The 24,306-nt window shown below is 37.1% G+C and overlaps 2 protein-coding genes across 2 annotated transcripts in view; one reads left to right on the top strand and one right to left on the bottom strand.

Moving 5' to 3' along the window:
* TBC1D30 (TBC1 domain family member 30) overlaps window positions 1–1,912 on the bottom strand; it is a 66,851-nt gene extending 64,939 nt beyond the window's left edge. The window contains exon 1 of the mRNA XM_088141785.1: window positions 1,757–1,912. The gene's annotated coding sequence lies outside the window, so the exon portion shown is untranslated. The remainder of the gene's footprint in view (window positions 1–1,756) is intronic.
* Window positions 1,913–2,041: 129 nt separating this feature from the next.
* Window positions 2,042–23,044, top strand: GNS (glucosamine (N-acetyl)-6-sulfatase). The gene is made up of 14 exons (XM_007433404.3): window positions 2,042–2,320; window positions 3,902–3,961; window positions 6,085–6,291; window positions 8,052–8,117; window positions 8,763–8,861; window positions 10,342–10,509; window positions 11,929–12,011; window positions 13,055–13,173; window positions 13,553–13,656; window positions 15,690–15,791; window positions 16,360–16,467; window positions 16,710–16,820; window positions 18,438–18,598; window positions 20,027–23,044. The coding sequence occupies exons 1-14, from the start codon at window positions 2,114–2,116 to the stop codon at window positions 20,100–20,102; spliced, it is 1,671 nt and encodes a 556-aa protein (XP_007433466.1). The 5' UTR covers window positions 2,042–2,113; the 3' UTR covers window positions 20,103–23,044.
* Window positions 23,045–24,306: the final 1,262 nt, after the last annotated feature.

Here is a 24,306-nt window from a genome sequence, read left to right as displayed (position 1 = left end):
TTATAAATAGAATTTATAGAGAGCAATTAGAGGCCTTCTGTCTTCAGCCTCAGATTTTTCATCTTCTTGGACTCTCCTTCCCCTTTTTAGTAAAGTTTTTAATCGATGTTTTATGTATTTATATTTATGTTTTTAATGTTTGTTGTGAGTCGCCCAGAGTTCCCCCATTGGGGGGAGATGGGTGGTTGAAAAATTAATTAATTAATTAAATAAATAAATAAAATTACCATCTTGGCTTGTTGCAGCAGAAAAATGTAAAGATGTAGAACCTTATTCATACTAGACAATAAAAGTCTGTAGGCTGTCCCACACAACACAATCCAGTGCATTAATAATTTCTTGAGGAAAAAATGCACAACATTGTCCTCTACCCAACCCCTACTCACTTAGAAAGCAACCTCCATCTGCTTTTTCCTACCACAAAACCAAAACACAAAGCAGTTGTGTCAGATCGAGTTGTCCATCTGCCTCACTTCATTTCATTGTAGGCAAATGCCTCCACCCCTGATTGCTCATTGGAAGGATCGATAATGAAGCTCAAGCTCAGATACTTTGGTCACCTAATGCGAAGAGAGATCTCTTTGGAGAAGACCCTGATGCTGGGAAAGATTGAAGGCAAAAGGAGAAGAGAACGGCAGAGGATGAGATGGTTAGATAGCATCACTGAAGCAATGAGCATGAAACTGAGCAAACTCAGGGAGGCAGTGAAGGACAGGAAGGCCTGGCGCAATATGGTTCATGGGGTCACGAAGAGTCAGACACGACTTAACGACTAAACAACAAAAACAAATGCCTCCACTCCAATTGGCTACAGCAGGAGTGCCCCCTCCCCTCCAGCCGCTGCCTATTTTATCCTGGACTGTTGGAATGGTGAAACACTGGAACTTACTTTTTTAAAAAAACAGGTTCACTGGTAGGATGCTGTGGGTATATCTATATTCATTCACTGGTAAAAGCCTGGGCTTTGTTTTTTTATTTTTATTTTAACAGGCTCACTGATCAACCTAAAAAGTCAAACATTTTTTAAAAACCAAGTGAAATGTACAAGAAGTCTGCTAGTTTCCCTCCATAGACCAAGTAATAGGAATAAAGATAAAACTGTGTTTTATTTTCTTCCTTTCTCCGGTCCACCACAGGACACATCAGATGAGAACACGTCAAATACAGTACGGAGGAGGATATGAATGGAGGGGGGCTGCTACAGAAAGTCTATCAATGGAAAACACATGTCCTCAGTAACCCACCCATAGTGATTGGTGCTTGTTATTTGGGACAGGTAAGAAAACTAAATGCAGGGGAATCTACTAACCAGGAGCCATGGTGAGCCCAGGTGGACAAAACACCAGGCCGTTACTGTGGCCAAAGTGAAGGAAGGGGCTGAAAATCCAGAAAGGAATTTCTTAAAGATAGCTTCATTTGATGCAAGGCAGTTGAGTAGCTGAAGGCCGCAGTGCAGAAAAACTATGTACTGTATCAACTAAGTCCAAGTTCCATCCCCAAAGCTATTTGGGGGTTCAAATGCTTGGACAGCAGAGAGAGGCTCTACGGCATTCTCAGAAAACAGCATACATGAACTCTTGGACTTCAACTCCCATGAAGTCGATGCGAATTATGGGAGTCGACGTCCAACATTAAAGCTGTTGGACACGAGGTAGCTAATTTCACTGGACTGATCTGTAATAATTGCGTTCTTTCTTTTTTTCCCTTTATCTTGTTTTGTTCCATGCTTTGGTAAAGGCTCATAATACATCATTACCCTTACGATTGATACGCTTCCAAGCTGAGAGAAACACCCAGCCGCTTAAACAGGTGGTAGGACTCAGCTTCTTAACGCCAATTGAAACCCTGACGCCGCCGTTTTGCGACCTTCCCTCTGGAAATCCCGCAGGAGCGATCGGAGCCAATCAAGGTCGGAACGCGGCAGAAGCGCAGACCGGTGGGCGGGGCCGGAGCGCGTTTACGGCCTTCACGGAAGCTGCCGGAGGTCTCCAGGTCACGTGGACCTGCTTGGGCTCCGTCCCTCAGCCTATCAGAAGAGAGGAGGCGAGGGGGAGAAGGAGAAATAGGGAAGCGCGCCACGCCTCCTCGTCTCGCGACTCTCTTGCGCGGTCCGATGCTTTGCCTGATCTCCGCGTCTGGCTCGGATGCAAGGATGGCTGCAGCCTCCGCCGCTCTCGCCCGGCCTCTGCTGCTCCTGCTGGCCCTCGGGTCCACCGCTTGGGTCGGCGCTGGAGCAGGGGCAGCGGGTCTCAGCGGGGCGCAGAAGCCCAATGTGGTGCTGATTCTGACAGACGACCAGGACGTCTACTTGGGGGGAATGGTAGCCTTGCTCTTGCTCCAGGCGTCGCGTGCCTGACTGGAAGGGGGTGGGGCGATGTGGACCCTCAGGGAGCAGGGAGTGCGAGGGGGTTCCGGTACAGTAGCGAAGGATGAGTAGAAAAGCCCCGTCACTGTTGAGGGAGGGGAGGAGGCGCTCTGGAACGACCTCGGCGCCAGCTGATATCCAGGACGGAGCGTCCCTCTTAATACGCCTGTGCTACTCCCTCCACTGCGTTTAATGCAGGCTTGCAGAGGAGGGAGTCCACAGTGGGAGTAAGCGTGCATGAATAAGAGCGCTGCAGAAAGGAAGCGGGGGAGAGCACTGAACCTGCTCTAACCTGGAACTTCCTGAACAGAGGAAGTTACCGTGTGCTAGGGCGGCCTGGAGATGCTTAAGATTGAAGCTGGCCCCGCTCTGGGTTGGTGGGCAGTCAAGGGAGCAGCAGAGATCCCCACCAGTTAGACTAGGTGTTTGTTTCTCCATTCCAGGAAGAGAATAAAAGGAGGCGCCTCTTACTGTACTTAAAAGAGTTGTAGCTATAGTGGTCCACAGGTGAAATGCACACAATCCTGCATGCACCTGTAGTGGAACCGATCAAATTAAGTTTCTAGACACCTCCAAATGGTATAGAAAACGGAATAGGGAAGAAAGCTTGGGCCATGGTCGTATCATTTGGTATATAGCAAGGCCAGCCCTAGAATTAAGGAGCACATTTGCAGCAGCTGATTCTGAGTGATCTGGAAAGGAAGGAAATTGTTCAATTTATGCACTGTGTTCTTATTCCTTAGCAGAGGTGCTTATGGGATTTTCTGCCTCAGGGCTTGGGATAAATAGGAAGCTTTAGTATTATGTACCTTGATTTAATGGGGATTGGACAGTATCTGGTCTGTGCTTCAGCTTAAAATACTAGCTAAGTCCTGAAGTAATCTCTGAATGTTTTAAACTAGATTCCAGGGAAACTGGAAAGGTAAAAAAATCCTTAATATTTATTGAATGACCTACCACAATTTGCAGTGAATGACATCTTTCCAAAATTTTCCAAAAGGTTTGCTTATGCTGCATACAATTCATATTACTGACTAATAAATGATTGGGCTAGGCACAGGTGTTACACATTAAAACAGTATTTTCAGTGGAAAGGTATTTTGTATCAGTTAATTAGTATATAAAGATCCTACTGTTGCAATATGTTAAGGGCAGCTGCTTTGCAGCTCTATGCTTGTTCTTTCCTTAAGAAGGACAACATCTCAGAAAACAGCTGGTTTTCCATGCAGGAATTTAAAATACTGTAGTTATGGAATAATTTGTTTCTAATTTTGAGATTTCAGTAATAATAAAACAATATTGGTTTCTCAATCTGCAATGTTTATAAAGTTTTATTGTTGAAAATCAAAGCATGCAACATCAGCAAACAATTTTGCTCAGCTGGGATACTGTATATGCAGCTCCTCAAAATGTGCAGTTCTGAAAAATTCTAGCATATTTAGTGGTATTTACTTTTTAGTAGATCTTCATAAGATTGCAGCCATAAAATCTTCCTTTCTACATACTATGGTTCTTTATATGTTTCCTTTATTTCAGACACCTTTGAAAAAGACCAATGCTCTTATTGCAGAAATGGGCATAACTTTCTCAAATGCAGTAAGTACATACAGTACTTTGTAGTAGGTTTTGCAAAATTGACTCTGTAAGAATAGCTAAAGAAAAAGGAGAAAAGACAGAGGATCATAACTGACTCAAGGCATGATTAATTAAAGGCATGGAAAGGGCTGGGCAGAACATTTGTTCAGTTCTCTGGTGCACTAGTCAACTAGCTTGCTTGTCTGTAAATACAGTTCTGATTTTTATTTATTTATTTATTTATTTATATTATTTATTTAACTTGTCCCTGCCCATCTCTCCACAATGGGGGACTCTGGGTGGCTTACAACACACTAAAAACATAAATACAATTAAAAGTTATAAAAACCAAACATTAGAAACATAAAAAAGCTAAAAAATCCAAGAGGCCGATAGGGGCCACACCAGGCCGCTAAGGGGCCAGCCAACCCCATTTCTGATATTCTCCCTCCCCGCCCCAGGCCAGATGGCAGAGCCAGGTCTTCAAATCCCTCCGAAAGGCCTGGAGTGAGGGGGCCTGTCTCACCTCCGGGGGCAAGATGTTCCAAAGGGCGGGGGCCACAACAGAGAAGGCCCGCCTCCTGGACCCCGCTAATCGAAGTTCTTTTACCAAGGGGATCCGAAGCATCTCTGTGAGATCGGGCGGGACGGGTTGAGATCGTGGGGGCGAGGCGGTCCTTCAGGTAACCTGGCCCCATGCCATGTAGGGCTCATTTGAAAAGGATATTACAGAGCTGTAGAACCTTTAGGAAAGGCAGTGTAAATGTTCAGAGAACTGGGTTATTTTTTTTTAAGTGGAATATTTCTCAGTAATTAAACCTAGGTGCTATATAGTGAAATCACTGTGATGCCACTGTGGAGAACTGCCATCTCTAGTGTTTTGCTGCAGTAAAAAAAGAAAGTTGGGAAAATCTTTGTTTCTGGCTAGACGACACCACTGAGAACTTTTTTGGCTACTTGTTAGGTTTGGTCATTGTCTTATTAGATTCTTTGATTTCTATCAACATCAAAGTTTACTTTGTAATTTTTAGTTAATTATGGACATTCTGTATGTTTACAGTATAATCATCTGTGTGATACTTAAACTGTTAACAAAGACTGATAGTGAATTTGATGTTCCTTTTTATATTGGTTGGAGATATATGTTGTCTTCATATTCTTTTGTCCTGAATGATGGGAATAGGGCTTGCCGGGTATGTATGTTGTGTTTTTTGTCCTTCCTAGAAATTTAGTCACAAGAATAATGAGGGGGTGGGGGAGCAGCAGTGTATCTGTATGGATTGCTTGATGTTTGGCTTCTACTATCCCACAATACTGGACATAACCTTTCTGCTGGTTAACATCTCAAACTACTGGGAGAGATTGTTAGGAGACTTAGAGTACAAGTGTTATCATTATACAAACTCAAATAGCATCATAAATTAGGTTATTTAAGACGTGTGGGAGAGCGCTATCTATTCCAATGTTCAAAATATATCTTCTGAGATTAACTCAGAGCTCCTTCTAAAGATGTTTCAATATATTTTGAAGATTTTGCAATTTAGGCAATACTTTGGTGTAGTTAACTAGCAGTATTATTTGAACTGCTGTGTTCTATTGTCTTATGAAAGATGGTGTTCCAGAAGCCAGTTGAAATTTGGCAGTAAACTGGAAAAAAAATTAAACATGTCACATTTTTAAGGAATATTTTAACATTTAACTCTTATTTCCTCTGTTGCAAAATATCTTCACAATAAAGACCTTGTTCATTTCAGTAATATTGGAAATTGTGATTCTCCCTAGTTTTAACCTTTCACTAAATGTAAAATTAAAATAATTACTGGGTTATAATATCAAGCAAAAAGTAATATTTAAATAATAAAATATATTCATGAGGGATATTTATTTTGGTGACTGCCTTATTAATTTTGGGATACCCTGTATATTGTTTTATGTCATCAAATATTTTAAAATATATTTGGATGTTGTATGCAGAGTAGTTTTAGAAATTTTATGGAAAGAATTATTAAATCCACGAACTGTAAGGACTGCAATTACCAATCTGATTGTTTACATTAATCTGCTTATTAAAAGTTAGACTGAAATGTAGAAAATTAGTGTTTGCAACCTATCTTAGTTCTATAATCTTTAACTTTTTCATATAGTATGTACCCAGTGCACTGTGCTGTCCTAGTAGAGCCAGCATCTTGACAGGAAAATATCCGCACAATCATCATGTTGTAAATAATACTTTGGAAGGAAATTGCAGCAGCAAATCCTGGCAGAAGATTCAAGAGCCATATACCTTTCCAGCTCTCCTCAAGTCTGAATGTGGCTATCAAACGTTTTTTGCTGGAAAATACCTGAATGAGGTATATATATGTATATATTATGTTACATATTGCTTGAAATATCCATTTTTATAGGTTTTTGCATGTATAAAACTATCTCAAGGAATATGAACAGGGTTCATCTGAAAAGGAAGCTTGAACATGATATTCATCCTCATATAGTCTTGAAACAGCAAGAGCCATTCAGTATGTTTAATAGAACTTAATACTGACAACTTTAAATAATAAAATTTTGCCATCAACTCTGGAAACTTAATCCTATAGTATAACTTCCCATATAACAGATGGCTGTGAGAACCAATTACCACAGGGATCATTGCAATTTACTGACATTTTCATGCCATTTCCAGAACTTTCTAGGCTGGCTAATTGTTTAGGAAGTCCCGTTGGTCAGGAGCTGTTACTTCATGAAGTACAGTAATTGATGTAGAATAGCATTTCTAGTACCTTTTCTTTCTTGATGATATAGCACAAAAACTGTTCCAAATCTAAAATGTAGTTCAGCATGGGTTTAGAAGACACTTTGACATCCAGTGTGGATGCCAGGAGTTGAGTTAAAAGACAGTATTTTATAGGTCTTGTCTTCATGTCTACTTAATTTTTCTTGTAAAACACTGCATTTATGATTCTCTTTATAACAGCTAATGTATTAATTTGTCTAAATTAAACATTCTTGCTAGTATCTTGCATTATAACCCGATAGTTTTCAAGTTTAGACTTGCACAAATACTTGAAAAGCAAAAACTGAACTGAAAGTAGCATAATTTGGATAGCCTACAACATCATCTGATGTAATCTGTAACAGGTCAACATATGTGGCGACATTTAGGATTGTTGCAAAATTAAAAATTCATAAGTATTATTGCGGACATATTTATTTTTTATGTAATTCATATCCCATCCAGTTTTAAATCTCTGGGCAGCATGCATAAAAATATCATAAAAATAATAAAAAACAATTACAAAGTAAATGTAATTAAAAAGCAACAACATAATAGAACCTTAGGCCCCAAACACCACTTCTCTGGCTGATTGCACATGGCAAACAGAATCTCTTTGAATTAATCTAGATTCATGTGTAAATTATGTAGTTTTACATATTCCTTGAAATTATAATTAAGGAATTTAAAAAAAAGATTATAAAAGAAAAAAGACACTATAAGAAATAGGAAATCATGGTCCTGAAACTTAAGCTATAAAATTAGAGTATGTATCACTGTAAGATCAAGAATACTTAAAATTCATATAGTACTTAAATACAAGACCGATAGGAATTAGTTGAATTGCCTTATTTTAAAGTCTGACTAATTATCATATATATGTATTATATCTATATAGGTGTGTGAGAAAGAGAGATTGTGCAGTGTATTTTGTGGCATCCAGTGATTGTTCTTAGGAGCCTGCTATATAATTTAAAGAATGTAAGGTGGGCCTCAGAAGGGTTCTCCCCCCCCCCAGCAAATGAGCACTACTTTTAGTAGTGAAGCTCTTGATTAAATCATTTGATGGTTATGGAACCTATAAACCTATATGGGGTTAGGCAAATATGTATACATTCTCAGCATGGTCTAATAAATTGTGGATTGCCTCTTGTAACTGAAGAAATCTACACGAGGAAAGCCATGCCATTTACTTCACATTAAAACGTTATATTTCTTAGATAAGACAGCTCTGACACTCTCCTCAAACCTCTTCTAGGGACAGCTGTGGGTACTCTTAAGATTTTCTGCTGAGAGAATGATGAAATTGGCTTTTTTAATATTACATCTTTCTTTTTCCAGTATGGAGCAGAGGATGCAGGAGGAATTGGCCATGTTCCTCCTGGATGGAGTTTTTGGTATGCCTTGGTAAGTATAAAAGAAAGACATAGTTTATATGTAGCTTTAAACAGGACATTATTTTCTCTGGCATCTCTTAATTTGTGCCACAAAAAGATGGGTGTCATTAAGAAGAGAGGCATAGTACATATGTGTTTATTGCATAATTCTGTTACAAATAAATTTGTATTTATTGAATATTTAAGGTTGATACCTGCTATGACTTAATCGTCTCTAAGTTAGAAAGAAGCAAGTTATGTCAACAACAGTCCAGTGGGACTAATTCAGGCGAGATTATAAGAATTCTGGTATATCCAGATTAAATAAGCATATCAGTAGATGCTTCCTGATTGTTAGCGGTAATTGTTAAATCAGAAAATCTCTCCCTGCAGTTTGTTTAGTGTTATGTCTGAACTGGTAGCCTTACTTTGATTTGCACTCAAGGCCAGGCTCATTAGATAGGATGTATTCTTGACTGGTAAGATTCTAGATGATTAGGGAGAAACAACCCTAGGGCATAGTTCAGACACAATGTGACCGGCTAAGTGGGAATAATTGGACTGCATATGTCAGAATTTGGCTCAGTAAACCAAAATTCTAAAGAATATTGGTTTGTTGTTCTATTATTGTCTCTTTCCTGTGCATAAACATTGGGTTTTTATTTTCTTACACTAGGAAAAAAATTCCAAATATTATAACTACACACTTTCAGTAAATGGAAAAGCACGTAGGCATGGCGAGAACTACAGTGTGGATTATCTGACAGATGTACTGGTAAGAATTTTTCAACTAGTTTTAGCATGTCCCATTTTTGCTTGTTCTAGTAACATGTTGAATGTTAAAATAAAATGCTAGCAAATTTATTATGCACAGTGTAGTTGATTAGACTGCAGTCCCTCTAAGGGTATGCTACAATACATTTATCAATGTTAAGTTGTCACAGGTCATTGTTTTGCTGTATGGTCCCAATATGGCTATCTGTCTGGAAATAGTGTACTGCTCAAATGAACAGAGTAAAATCCTGAGAGTAAATATATTCTTAACTCTTAAGTGTATGTTTCATTGTACTTTACTTATGAAATTATTTAGGATACAGACCTATCCCAGATCTCTTTGTAGTTCCTAGTTTTCTATAGTACAGTTTACTTCCGACATCAAGGCATGACTGAACCTTCCCAAGATTGTAATCATCATCGTCATACTTTATTACAGCTGAATGTCCCAGATCCATATGACTGTTTCTCTTCTTTCTACATCTTTTTTCTATATTGGAAAATCAGGAGTCTAATCCTTTTACCTTGCAGTTAATTTAAAAAACAAAACATTGTCCTTGCTTGAATGCTATAATGAAATCTGGTACTTGCAGTTCATTATGGAACATAGAGTTATTGCATCAAAGTAAACAAAGTTTACCTTACTTTGTGGAACATAAAAAATGTCCTAATACTATCATTTGTTCTTTAAAGTTAGATAGAACTGATTATGACTGATACAAAAACAAAAATTAGCATGAAAGACTAAGCAGCTGACATAATTATTCAGCATATGTGGAGTATTTTCTTGTAGGGAAATAATAAAGTGAACAGAAAGCTCAGATTATATTGAGCTATAATAATACCAGTTTAAGCTCTTATTATTAAGATAGAAAGTCTAAATAAGGAGCAATTGATCATGACATGTTTTGAAAAGGCTATGATTTATATTGTCTTACCATTACCTAGTGATTTTTATCCTGGATACTTAAAACAAGCGGTTTCCAAATAGAAACAAAGCCAATGAAAGTCTTTTATTTAATCAAAGTAGTCAATTTTGCCATCTCTGCCAATTCCATTAATTTCAATATCCATTCTTCGGCTGTAGGTATTTGTAATTCTTTCTATTTCTGCCATATAAAAGTCTCTCCAGGCAGCAAATTCTTGAGGCATCCCCAAATGGTTGTCTGAAGAGCCAGGTTTTCACAGCAATTTTAAAATATAAGAGGGAGAGGGGGGGCCCAACTATCTGGGGGTAGGCTGTTCCAGAGGCAGGGGGCCATCACTGAGAAAGCTTGACCCTGGGCTTAATCCCTCAGATTAAGAATGTAGCAAATATTTTCTAATGCTACTCAGTATTTTATGTAAACAAAAATATAAAAACACAAGACAACTTAAATTTAATGCTTTGTGAATTTGTAACTTGAGGTATTCCCTTACAGACAGCTGGTTCTGATTCAGTATGATAACAAGTGGATAAATTAATAAGCATCTGCTTTCAGGCCAATATGTCCTTGGATTTTCTGGAATATAAATCCAGCTTTGAGCCATTTTTCATGATGATAGCAACTCCGGCACCACACTCACCTTGGATAGCTGCTCCTCAGTACAAGAAGAGTTTTGAGAATGTCAGTGCTCCTAGAAACAATAACTTCAATATCCATGGAAAGGTATGGATTCTGGATCTTTTACAGATATTCTTATTAGCGTTTGTTAGATATTCTTAATGGATCTCTGCTTTAACTTCATGACCTTAAGGCATAAAATATATGCAGTAGCAAAATTCTTTTTTTTTTAATTCTTCAGGTTTTGTTTTACACCAGATATTCTCTCACTACTATATTAGATGTTTTTGTCACTTCTTCATTTCAGTTTTTGCCACCTAATGCATATGACTGTCTATATATACTTTGTTCTTTTGACTAATTTATTTTTAACAGCTTTGCGTAGATCCTGTTACCTAGCATTCTGACATGAGTTTGTTAATCTGTACCTAAAGCATGCTTCATCTGTCTCATTTCCAAGGCAAAGTGAGTAAGGGTAGATGCTTTTAATTTTGATTTTAACGCTGACATCTTTTGCTTTCTTATTTGAGAATAAAGACAGTTAAACTCAAGGGGCTTTTTCAGTATATATCTATAAGATTACATTGTAAGCAAATGATGCCAATAATTTAGTTAGAATTTGAACTTACTCCATATATAGCTTGAAGATTATGAAGTAAGATCAAGGCATTTATTAGCAAGATGATACAAACTGTCCTGAAATCATTTATCTTTCAGTTGTGGTTGGATGGATGCCTCCCTCGAATATGCTGATCTATGCTGCACTTTGCAATAAAATGTATTGGACATGGTTAGCAAACAATGACGCACATTTTGTTTTGACAAATAATCATTCATATCAACTCCAGATTAGACTGGTGCCTTCTGTTCTGATTCTAGATGAAAATGAAGGCCATATGGTACTCTACTTCATGAGATGATGATAATGATATCTCTTCCTCTTACATTGCATAGTGTTTTCTTTTTTCCTATTCCTGTAATTCAAGGTCTTGTCCTTTACAATATTTAGTGTTTTTGTTAATTCCTGCCTAGTAAGAGCTTGCACTCAGACAATAATTCTTTTATTAATGAAAAATAAGAAAAAAAATTAGGAGTCAAAATGTTTGAGTCTAGGTCTCTTTGTAGAAGAAACATCACTACAACAGCAACCTGGCAAAAGACACTGCACCTTTGTGGAAAATTCTGGTGCTCAATTTTCCTTTGGTTTTTTCAAGTATGAGGGTTGTAATTTAAGCAATAGTCACTATTGAAATTGATGAAATACCAAAATGTGGCAGCCAGTTTATTTGGGAAAAGATGCTTGAAATTGATTGCATTAAATTAATAGGATAAGGGTTCTATCCTTTCTATATCTAATTACTGAGAGAAAGCCACATTGAATTCAGTGGCATTTACTTTTGGGTAGAGTTGTATAAAATTTGTACTGTCTGCACATCTCAACTAGAATTAAAATTGATATCTTATGTAATGTTGATTAAATATTAAATACATTTATCTCATGTTTTTAATAACAATGTTTTACAGGACAAACATTGGCTTATCAGACAAGCAAAGACTCCAATGACAAATTCATCAATACAATTTCTAGACGATGCTTTTAGGAAAAGGTAGAAAACAATATTTATAGTTTTGTGGTTTTTTTTTTTTTGCAAAATCAAAGAAACGCTTGTATAAAATGTATGCTTCAGATTATTACTTTGATAGAGAAATTAACTTCAGAAAGTATAAAGCTACTAATACTTATGAAAAGCAATCCTTCATCCACCCTAATGTTACAAAAGTTCTCCATATTATTATTGTCTTACCATGTTTCCCTTGCAAAAGGGAGAAACAGAGCCTACAATCCTAGTATAAAACTAATTGTAAGACTATGAGCTCTCCCTCATATAGGTAGTACCCAAGGGTTGATTATGGTTTAGTTACATTTTCTGGCTGTAGATTTTGAGAAATATAATATGAAATAATTTTCATAAAAGATTAGTAAGTCTCTTTTAGCATATAATGCTACATACACTCATACACATTGACCTATTCATTCAACTTGATTGCTGTGAATTACCTTCTGCAATTTGGAGTCCTTGTAGTTTGGGAAGTCCAGAAATTTTAGAAAGTACTGGGCTGGGAGACCTAAGTTAAAGTAACTTGAAATTAGCCAGAGTCTCAAGTTAAGCATTATGCCTAAGAGGAAACTCCTGTGTTCTCAAACTCAGAAATGGAAACTAACTACAAATATTGTTCTCAGATTATTTCTAGTTAACAGAGTAACACATCTGAATTGGTGCTCCTGGTTTAAGACTACATTTTTGCTTTCTGGTTTGCTTACTTCCATTGATGGGAGAACTGTAAAATGTAGTGTGAATGTGGCAGCATGTGCTAGTATGTTGTTCTTTACCAATAAGTAGAAAGTTCTCCTGAGTTTCAGCTGAGTGCTGTTACTATTGAACAACTCAGATAAAACTTCTAAAAAGAACCCTAAAGTGGTTTTGCCCAGCTCGGGTGACAGTACTTACCTGACCTTTGCTGATTTCAGAAAAAAGCTAAATAAACCATGGCTTTGTACAATGTGTGAACTCAGTTAATGTCTTCTGTAAGATGTGAAATACTGTTAAATGTTTTGCATTTCAACCTGAACAATCCTGTTCCTATGTAGATGGCAGACACTTCTGTCAGTGGATGATCTAGTAGAAAAACTTGTGAAAAAGCTAGAATTTCACAGAGAGCTGGATAATACATATATTTTTTACACATCAGACAATGGATTTCATACAGGTAAATATATATTTATATATAAAATATCCCTAGAATTAATTTAGGAGTTCCAGGCATACATTTGGACAACATTTTAGAAAAAATGTATTTCTGGGGAGAGAAATAATGTAGACTTGTATCCTTAGACATCATTTGATTTCAACCTGGATGGTCATATATGTATGAGATATATGAGATACTCTCTTGAGATACTCTCATTTGGAAGTTCTAAATTTAAAGCCAACAGATGAGCAACTAATCAAAAATATTTCATGAAGATCAGATAGATTAAGTAGAAAAGTAACTTGCAAATCAACCTCTGAAGAATGAAGTACTTAGCAATATTCTGCTTCAGAATTTCTTGCAAGTCATGAGTGATAGAATTTCTCTCTATTTGTAGGCCAGTTTTCGTTGCCTATTGACAAACGGCAGCTGTATGAATTTGATATTAAAGTTCCATTGCTTGTTCGAGGTCCAGGAGTCAAACCCAACCAGACAAACAAGGTATATTTTCCTTTGAGAACAACACTATATGGTACCAAAACATTTATAGTATGAATTGTATATTGAGTGTAATTAATGAGAATGAGAGTATTTTGAATAGAAATAGGGCACATAAGAGGGGAGAAGTAAAACTGTATGTAAAGCTATATGATGTACATGAGTGGGTAAAGCTGTCTAATTGTAATTGCTTCTGAATCTGCTTCGTAAAAAAAACAGTAGAAGCAACTCACATTTATTTTAATCCTCCAGGTATTTTTTAAAAGTTGTTATAAAGCTTCTCATCTAATTCTTGGAAGCCCTTGTTATTCATATGGCTGGCTAGATAAGTTTTCTATTTACTAGCCAAGCCTGAACATTGCATTATTGCTGTAAGGGATGAATTATATGAACAAAGCAACAGTCTGCAAACTTTGTAGGGCAGCAACCCCATAAAATTATAAATGAAAAACTAATCATTTTATTGGGGTTAGGGTTGGGTAAGAAATAAGTGTACCGCTTTTAATAATTTGGTTTTAATCTGTATATTAGATAGAACCTTACAACTTTATAAAAGACAAACTTAAAACCATAGTTTTTAATGTTGTAGTTTAAGTATAAGCTTGATTAGCTTTGCATAATTCCTGAAATACAGTTTTTATTTTTGAGATAGCCACTCTCATTTCTAGTTGCACATTTATTTTGAATTCATATTTGCCCTTAATAGCTGCAACTGTACAAAATGCCGACTTTTCTGTTGATTTGTCCAATCAGGGTACAAATGAGTTCTGAAACAATTCAGCTTTGGATGTAGACCACAAGCTGTAGACCGGCCACAACTTGGTCTGGGCTGGCAACCCCTAGGACCCAAAGTCCTAAATTTTATTGCAACCATTAGAGGGCTCACAACTTGCAGTCTGAGAACTTCTAGGGTAAACGAATGAATATGGACCAAGGCTAGGATTATAAATAGCACCATGTCTTGTTTTTGCAGATGCATTCTTTTGCATGTGCTCTCATGAGATGTTGTCCCAAATACACTATGATGAATAAACGCAAGCTTACTTAGCCACAAGACTGCCTATATCCATGAAACAGAAAATAAAGGGCTTTGCAAGAGCATATTGATATATATGATATGGAACTGATTTCCTTACCTCCTCATTTCCCTTACTTTTCTTTCTCTCACTCTTGCTTCTGTTTTTATATATTTTATGTACACTGGAATGGACCTCATCTTTAAATCCTTATGCACAAATTCATGATTTAGAATGGGGAAAGGATAGGATAATAATTGAATTACTACACAACTATTCCATTTATTGTAAGATGGAACGTTCACATTCTGAACCAGTGGCTTCAAGTCTTTTTCTTTATGTGTACCACTGTGTTATCAAACAATGGTAGGGCCTCCACATAATCCAGGAATCATGCAGCATTTGTGGGACCACAGCAACATGACCACTGGCATTATTTTCTTAGTGAGAAGCTCAAGAGATCCCTAAAGCTTAGAGGATATCAGAATTCTCACCTGAAATTTACGGGATTGTGGGCAGAAACCAAAATCTCATGAGATTCCAAATGAGGATGCCAAAATCTCACAAAAAAATCCATTTTGTCACCTACAAAACCACCTGAGTTGCTAGTGGTCCCAGGAAAATAGGTTGGGAACCATTGTTCTATATGCTTAAGAACACACAAAAAAAGCTGGCTATTTAATTCCAGAAGGCCAGTTATCAGATCTAAGCTTTAGTGACACTGTCCACTGAGGTGGAATTTTAGTTAGAGATTATACAGGTAAATGGCAAATGGAAGCAGAAAATTATGCTTTCAGTTCTGTTACTTCTGCAGTTTTGGCAATCCCTATTCCCAGTTTTTCAAAATATAAGTAAAGTCTATCTCATAGAGTCCAATAAAGGCTAACATGGTAACTAAATACAGTATATTGGTCTCTGCATATACATATACACACACACAGCCATTTTAATATTAGTTGGAAAATCTAACATTCTAATTGTTTTAGTTGGAAAATCTGTAATATTCTCATTGCCTTCTAGATGCTTGTGGCGAACATTGATTTGGGTCCCACTATTTTAGATATTGCAGGCTATGATCTAAATAAAACCCAGATGGATGGGATGTCATTGTTACCATTGCTGGTAAGTATACAAATTAGGTAGTTATTTATTTTGATGATTGCTCTAAGGGTTCCTTAGCATAACTATCATGGATTATAATGATAAATCTCCTATTCCTTATTATTTTCATATATGCCTTTCTGTCAATAGTGGTAGGAATGAATTGCTTTACAGCTTGGTTTGAAGCAATATGCTTCACGTGCGAGCTTCTATTTAAACTGAGCAGGTTTGAGGTGATGCAATGTCACCGACTTTGTCTGAGATCTTGGAAAACTAAGATGAGCACCGTGAGTTTGAGAACCCTGGTCAAGATGGACAAAATACCTCATCTTCCTGTGTACAGCTGAGTAATGTGGAATCATCTGTAAATGAATGTGCTTTTCACTAGTCATGTTTTTGATGATGCTGTATATTGGAAAAGGGCAACAGTTTTCCATCATGAAATTATTGAGGGGTCTTCATATTTATTGACTTTATTTTTGTTCTAAGGTTAGAAATAGTTTGCTTAAAGGAGCTTAAATTCTAGACAGTCTGTGAGCCTGCAAAAAAGCAATAATCCCCACTTTTGTTAATTCCTTTTTTGTTGTAGAGAGGAGAAATAAACAAGACCTGGAGATCAGATGTTTTGGTTGAATACCAAGGAGAAGGCCATAACAGCAGTGATCCTACTTGTCCTGCCCTTGGGCCTGGTGTTACTGTACGTAACGTTGAAATTGTTGCATTCCCTTTAGAATCCTTCATATCCTAAATGTAGAGGGAGATGGGTTTGTATGGAAATACTTAATAGTCAAATGTTGGCTGTAAACAGAAGATACTAAAATTAAATTTGGATTTCATTTTTTGTAAGTCTCTGGGTTGGGCTCAAAGATATATGCTGTTTCGATGTTCTGCTTTTTGAATGGGACTGAAAACTGTTCTAACACTTAGCTATTTTTACAGCATTGTTTTCCAGACTGTGTTTGTGAAGATGCATATAACAATACTTACGCATGTGTAAGGACGCTATCGACTTCATGGGATCTGCAATACTGTGAATTTGATGACCGTGAGGTAATTCTGTATTTTTGCAATTCCATGTTAATGGTAGTCCTTCACATATTTATCATACACATGGGAAATACAGTACTTGTGCAATTAGCAATGGTTTGAATTAAGCCTAAATTACTCTTAAAAAAAACATGCAGAAAAAATTCAGGATGATCAGCTGTTTTCCATATTATCTCTTACTGGATTTACATATGAATGTAAATCATATTCATTTTGGAGTTTACTACAATTAAGCAGCTACAAAGATTCCTAAGGCTGCTTTGGATTTATAAGGGCTATTTATTTTAATAACTGTAAAGAAGTAGGATACATTTCTAAAAAGATAATATATTATCCAGAAGTTTTTAAGTTCTGTGTTTGTAAAAGATAGAAATACAGCAGCCATTAGCACCTGTTGAAAAAGCTTATTCTCTTTGTTTCAAAAATAGTGTCAACCATTTTGCCTCAAGAGGTTTATCAAATGCAATGATTTGCTTTCACAAGCTGAACCTTCCCAATATATACCAGAAAGACATTTTATGAGGAGAAAAGAGCACTGTCATCCTAATTCTCTTCTAGCAAATATTTCCACGTTTATCTTCCTGCTACACTTCATACCCCTAATTACTTCTCACAAAAATTTATTTCTAGCCATGTACCGTTCTAGTATTGATCATAGATGTAAATGTTAGTAATCTATTATATTGCTGCAGTATTCTATTATGTTGTTATGTACTTCATACAGCACAGCTAGAACCCAGGTAACCGATTATGCATTTCCCACAACATAGTTTTGAAATCCTGTACTGATTACCAACATTAGCAGTAAATACTTGGTGGAGGACTGTTCTGACTTAAATAGTTAGCTTCTTTACAGCTGAGGGAAGACTGGGATCAGCATGTGTAATATATATAGGCAGCTTTAGGTTATACTCGTACTATTGGTGTCGTTATGAACAGTGGAGGCATTGTGTTTATTCAAAACAGTAAGTGATAAGTTCAAGGTTGAGGTGAAAAATTGAATTTCAGTTCTTGTCTGAAGAGATGCATCTGCGGTTCCAATCCTCTATGTAGCATTTTCAGAGGCCTGAAGTTGCTACCATGAGGGCATGGGAAAGGCTGTGTCACCCACCCTAATTGTACCCACACCATGGTTTCAATCTTATATGAATGTATTGTTCTTAATAGTACTAATATGCTTTATTTTAGTACCTTAAGTCTAAATCTTATGTATTGTACTGGTCTAAGACTGTAATAAACTGTAAGTCATAAGTCAAATCTTACGTATTTACTAGGGCTGCACAAACATTTCCCAAAATTGTTTGGGAAAAGCACTTTGAACCTTGTGTGAATGTAGCGCCTTTTTCCTGTTTGTTAAAGCTACTCATCTTTTTTTGGGCTTGTGTGCCCTTAATACCTTTCAGTAAATGAATGCCTGTGATTAACATTTAGATGACTTTTAACTTGTAAATCAAACCTAAGGCTAGGCTTTCCATTCATGAAAAAAAAATGTTTGAATTGACTGAACAACTTCACTAAGGTAGGATAGATAAAAAGGTGTTAGAGCTCTGAAGAAACTTATTTCACAATTTGTCAGATTTATTGAGTATTTCTAATAGCATTGCTTTTGTTTTCATGAAGGTGTTTGTTGAAGTTTACAACCTGACTGCAGACCCACACCAGATTACTAATATTGCAAAAACAATAGATCAAGAAATTTTAGAAAAAATGAATTATCGGCTAATGATGTTGCAGTCCTGTTCTGGAACAACTTGCCGCACACCAGGAGTCTTCGATGCAGGGTAAATGTAAACTTTCAGTTATTATGTTCAATATCAATATGCTGATGATACTTAGTTGTACATCTCAACCCCAGGCCAACCAAGTAATTACATTAAAGTCATGTTCCAATGCATGGCGGCTGTGAAGATGGGGGGAGGGACAGGTTCAAACTTAACCTGGACAAGGCAGAGTCGCTTGGGCTCTCAGTTCTTCTGGCATGAGGGATTTGCCATCTTTAGTACTGGATGGGACCGCACTTCCCTAAACAGAACTGGTGTGCATTTTAAAGGTTTTCCTGGACTCAGCTCCTGCTGAAAGAGCAGGTCGTAGCTGTGACCAGGAAGGCCTTTGCCAGATTCATCTGGTATGCTTATTGCAGTCTTCTGGACTGGGACTCGTTCTTCAGTCACTCATAACTTAAATCACCAAACACTTGGACTGCTGCAATGCATTCTCTTGGGGGTCCCCTTGAAAAGCACTCAGAAGCTGCAACTGATCTAGAACATGGCTGTGCAGGCAGGCATGGGTGTGCCTTGATAGACCCATGTGACACCTCTGCTGCATGAGTGCACTAGTTACCAGTGTTCTTTCAAGTGAGATTGTGTTGGTTGTGACCTATAAAACCCTTCATGGATTAGGGCCTGGTTGTTTGGGAGACTGCTTTTCTCCCATTGTCACTACCTGTCCTGTAAGATCCAGCAGAGCTGACACACTCTGGGTTCTGTCCTTGAAACAATATCACCTGATGGTCGCAGGAAGTATGGCTTCTCTGTTGTGGCACCTGCCCTCTAGGATGGCATCCTTGCAAAGGTTCACATTGTCCTGGCCCTGCTGCCCTTAAATAAGCCTTAAAGACCTGGCTCTTTCCCCAGGCCTTGGGATGACAAGGTTTTGTTTTGTTTTGCTGCATACATGTGCAGCTATAAACATTTTCAGATCAAAAGCCGTGTAAATAGGGTGTTATTTTTAGGACTACAATGAAACCTTGATTTAATGGGCCACATTCTGCCCAGTATAGCATTTTCTAACTCTTCATTTTAGGGGATTTGATTTTGTGTGTGTATGTGTGTGATTTTCTTTTGTATAGTACAGATTTTATAAAAAAGATTTTCTTTTCTGTATACCACCTTTTTCCCCCTTCAAGTCTCTCTTGATCCTTGGTGTGCTTGGCCTAGCCCCTGCAGTTTTCTTGGCAATATTTTCGGAAGTGGTTTGCCCTTGCCCCCTTCCTAGGGCTTAGAGAGGATGATTGGCCCAAGGTCACCCAGCTGGCTTTGTGAAACTCGCGGTCTTCCAGTTTCTAGCCCAGTACCTTAACTACTACACTACTGTACATTTGAGTTCACAACTCAAGAGATTTGGTAATGCACATTTGTGTACTGAGATTTTTTAACATGCCTATAAAACCTTTTCTTATATTTCTTCTCTCTGCCCCCTTTTTCCTTTAGGTATAAGTTCAACCCACATCTGATGTTTGGTAACCAAGGAATTCAGACTCGCAGATTTCTTACACCTTCACTGTAGCTGTACCTGCCACCTTGTTTGTTGCCAAGTCCATTTCTTCGAAATGACTGCAGAAAACTGCCTAATACATTCTGATGTCTTGAGAGACTTGATCAGCTGGTCAAACAGTCTCTGGCCATGCGTTAAAGACATGATCTATCCTAGTCTACTCAAATCTGATTACCACGCAAAATGTTTCATCTGAAGTTAAATATTAATTTGGGATGTGAATCTGAATGTCCTTGTTTGGTCTTGTTATATACACAGAGGTTAGGATTGCTGTCTCCTATTTACAACCACTACCTAACAGGCTTTTAAAAAGATACAGTGTGCATCTCAGTACTGCTTCCATTCTGAATCTGGTGAATTAAATTAAGCAGGTTAGTTGCCATTTGTTTTCTTCTCTGCTTTTCGGGGTTCACCTGGAACCAGTGGCTAGAATCTGTGCCTGCTATTGTCAGATATTACGCATGTGTATTACCTACAGAATCAGCTCAAAATTTTGAGTCATAATCAAGTTAACCATTAAATGAAAATTCCCCCCCCCCAAAACACCTGTATCTTTGCTTGGAATGTACACTAAAGTAGTACAAGTCCCATGATAAAATTATACTGCATACCACTCTGAATATTTAAACAGGAACTTGGACCTATTTGTTAGAAGAGAAAGTATACCTAGATACAATAACTAAAATGAAAATTGCATTATAGCATCAGGTGCACAAATTCCTTACATTCTAGGACAGCTTTTTTCACTGATTACATTTGCACTCAATCCTAAGCTGGATGGCTATTACATTGGAGCACATTTGTATTCTTCACTTGTAATGCAATGCATTTTTGTACTGCATAGTCCTTAAGAAAATGCCTTCACAAACAGCTGGTCACTGCGTAATTGCTAAAAAAGGAGCTTTCAGAATGGATTTCTTGCAAATGACATGGAACCTGTCTTGGCCAAAGCAGCAGTCAAAGGCTGTTTCTCAAAAGAAAACTTGTATCTTTATGACAATCTGTCTATTAAAACAGATATAACTCTTATGGTGGATAGATGTGAAATATGATTGTTTCATCTGATAACTTATGAAATAACTTAGTTTCTCGGGATAGGTAAATAGCATATATTAAGATAAGAGCAAATGAAATAGACAGTTGAACATTTAATCAGGAGTGCAGCTCCTCTAAGTGCCATTTCTTCCCATCCTTATCCTTTGGTGAATCTTGTGCTTTGATTTATTGCAGCTGAACATGTTCAAGCTTTTGTGTTGTATCTTTAGTTTCATCAATTTATAGAGATTGTTAAGGATCTAAATCAAACAGCACATGGCAAAAGCTGACATGAGGTTGCATCCAAGCATCCTTGAGGTATAACAACTGAAATTGGGGGCACATATTACTCATGCTTCTAGCTTATTTCAATGCATATGCTGTCGACTATGATCAGGTCTGGACTTAATAGTTGGATGATTGTGAAATCAGATTTTACCATCACATTTAATGCTTTCAAAGTTCCAGCAGATTTTAAGTCTCAAGAAAGTGATTTAATTTCCCATACATGTAAAGTGACTGATCCCTAACATACACTTTGATGTACTATAGGTTTATGCCTAGCAAAATACTTATTTTTATGCCTGGGTCAGAGCAAAGTTGTAGTATTATATCTTCCCTTCATGCTATGGTGGCTAACCATGCAGAAGCAGTGCAAAACCTAGAACAGACAAATTCAGTTCTGAACTGTTTCTTATCTTAATCTTGTTTTCCTTGTGTACAACTACTATAGAAATCCACTGATGAATATGCCTGTAAAACACTTTTAAATTAAGTAGCAATGTAAGGAGAACATGGAGTTAGACATAAAATTAACATACTGTGAAATATTTTGATAGTTTTGCTAAAGTTTCATATGGTTGCAACTTCAGTATGAAAACCGGGCATATTTTTGAAGATTTCAGGTTGTTTCCAAAGAATCAAGACAGAAAAATACAGATTTGGATTTGATAACCATCTGAGCCTGAATGAGAAATAGCATTAAGGTACTTCTATGTAATAGTTACTGAACATTTATCTTTCTATGCCCCTGATTTAATCACTTTAACAAAAATGAAAATTATAAACACTATAATTACATACAATGCATTAATGTTTTGGTAGTTGTCTACCTGCGCCTTACTACGAAGTTACTATGCTACTGTTGGATACTGAAATAGGCCTTATAGAGTATTAGTTGTAATATGTAAGTGTAACTTATTCATACATAAAAGGGAAGACATACTTGGCAATTACATGCAAGCAGCCATTCAGTAGGGAATTTTTCTGCCTGGCAAGCTGGTACTAACACACTTGTTTGATACATGGAACTGTTGCCATGTTTCATAAGCATCCTGAGTTGATGTAACTGCTACATTGGATTTTGTTGTGCGGATGCAAACACTTTGCAGGAACAAATGCAAATTAGTTTTATTAATTCAACTGGAAGGGCTAAGTAATGTTTTCCCCACACTATGCTAAAAACAGCTGCTCCTCTTTTTAAAAACCATGATCCAAAAGCAAATGCTTTAAATGACAAACTGCCCTTGGAGATGCTCTATCTGATAATCTAAGAGTCACTGCATCAACTGTATGCGACTTCAGGTTTCCAGGTGCTTTTATGGCAATCAGACTTCTTTTGTCCTACATTGATTAACATTAAAAACTAGCGGTAGCTTTGTTTGCAATGCTGCTTGAAGCCATAACAGTCACGTAGGTTTTTTTATCGTAAGAAATGTCATTAATGTGTCTGTGCAATACGGCAACTGTACATATATGTTCTCTTCCTCTTCAGTATTTTGATTAGAAAGTGCCCTTTCAAGGCCCCTGTATATTGCTGCACACTTTTCAGAGATTAAACTTGTCTACAATAAAGTGTTTGAGCATTAAAAACCAATGCACTAAGCCTGCTACTATAATAAATCTAATAACTAATTCAACTGTTTGATACTCAGACCTAGTTGATTAAGGGTGGAACACTGTGCTGCTAAGAATCATGGTACAGACATTATTTTGAAGCACAGACAGCTTGGTAGCCAATGTTACAATATCCACATATTTCACTTGGTCAAAAGCTGTTGCTTTCACATTTATTCTATAGGGTCAACAGAAGAGGCTGAAAGTAATGAGAAGATTGAGGCATCTTCCATTTGGTATATTTGTTCTGAATATCCTGCCTCCAAATTTGTACCCTTAAGGAAGCCACAAAAAAATCTTAATCTCATTTTCCTTATGCAAAACCTACATACAGGTCAGGAAGCCACAGCACAGACAGAATGATGAAACAGATGGGCTTCAAGTTGGCAAAGGAGTGAGGTATGGCTGTATACTCTCCCCTTATTTATTCAAACTATATACTGAATAAATATTAAGGGAAGGTAGACTGGGAGATGGGGTGCATGATTTTAAAAATGGAGGAAGAAACATAAACCACCTGTGCTATGCTGAGGACACTACTGATAGCTGGAAATGCAAAGGATATGCAAGTTCTAATAATAAAAGTTAAGAACACAGTGGAAAAAATGGGATTAAAATTAAGACTAAATAACAAGTACAACAACCAGCCTTAGCACTGACAATTCTTTTCTACCCTAGTCTAAGTGCTGCAAGCAAAACAGCCATTGTGGGTTGCAAATGATTTAACATGTTGTATAAAACCAGTCATTACCACTTTTTAACAAATTATGAATAACCAAACTGATTTAACTGAATATGAAAACGTGTATGTGTAGGTTCACACAATCACAAACAAAATCCATATTGAACAATTTTGAACTCTGTTGAATATTATATTTGATGGACAAAATAAAAATTATTCCAAAAGGACTGCTCTGACAATGCATGAAAAAACAAGTACTTTTTTGTGATGCAGGAATTTAACTTTTTTCAGAATTAGTCACTTGGACTTTTTAGAAAAAAGAAGGCAAGGCACAATATGTTAGGTGATGCTCTTATCTAGCAAGGACAACCTACGTGTTCGGCAATTAAAAAAAATTACGGCTGCTGCCAGAACAGTGCTTTTACACAGAGAGAAACCCTAAGTATCCAATATTTTCTTGTATAAACATTATACATTAACATATATTTGGTCACCGCCAATATTTGTCATACCCTTGGAAGGGTGGAAAATGAAATCCAAATATCAACTTCTGCTCAAGAGCTTACCCTGGTTTAAGAACTGAGTGATCATATGCTTGGGTAA

This window comes from Python bivittatus, unplaced genomic scaffold (genome assembly GCF_059951505.1).
Source record: "Python bivittatus isolate LINGU-HERP-01145 unplaced genomic scaffold, Pbiv_v1 ctg000330_np1212, whole genome shotgun sequence".
NCBI classification, from domain to species: Eukaryota; Metazoa; Chordata; class Lepidosauria; order Squamata; family Pythonidae; genus Python; species Python bivittatus.
This window is presented reverse-complemented; position numbering and strand designations above follow the sequence as displayed.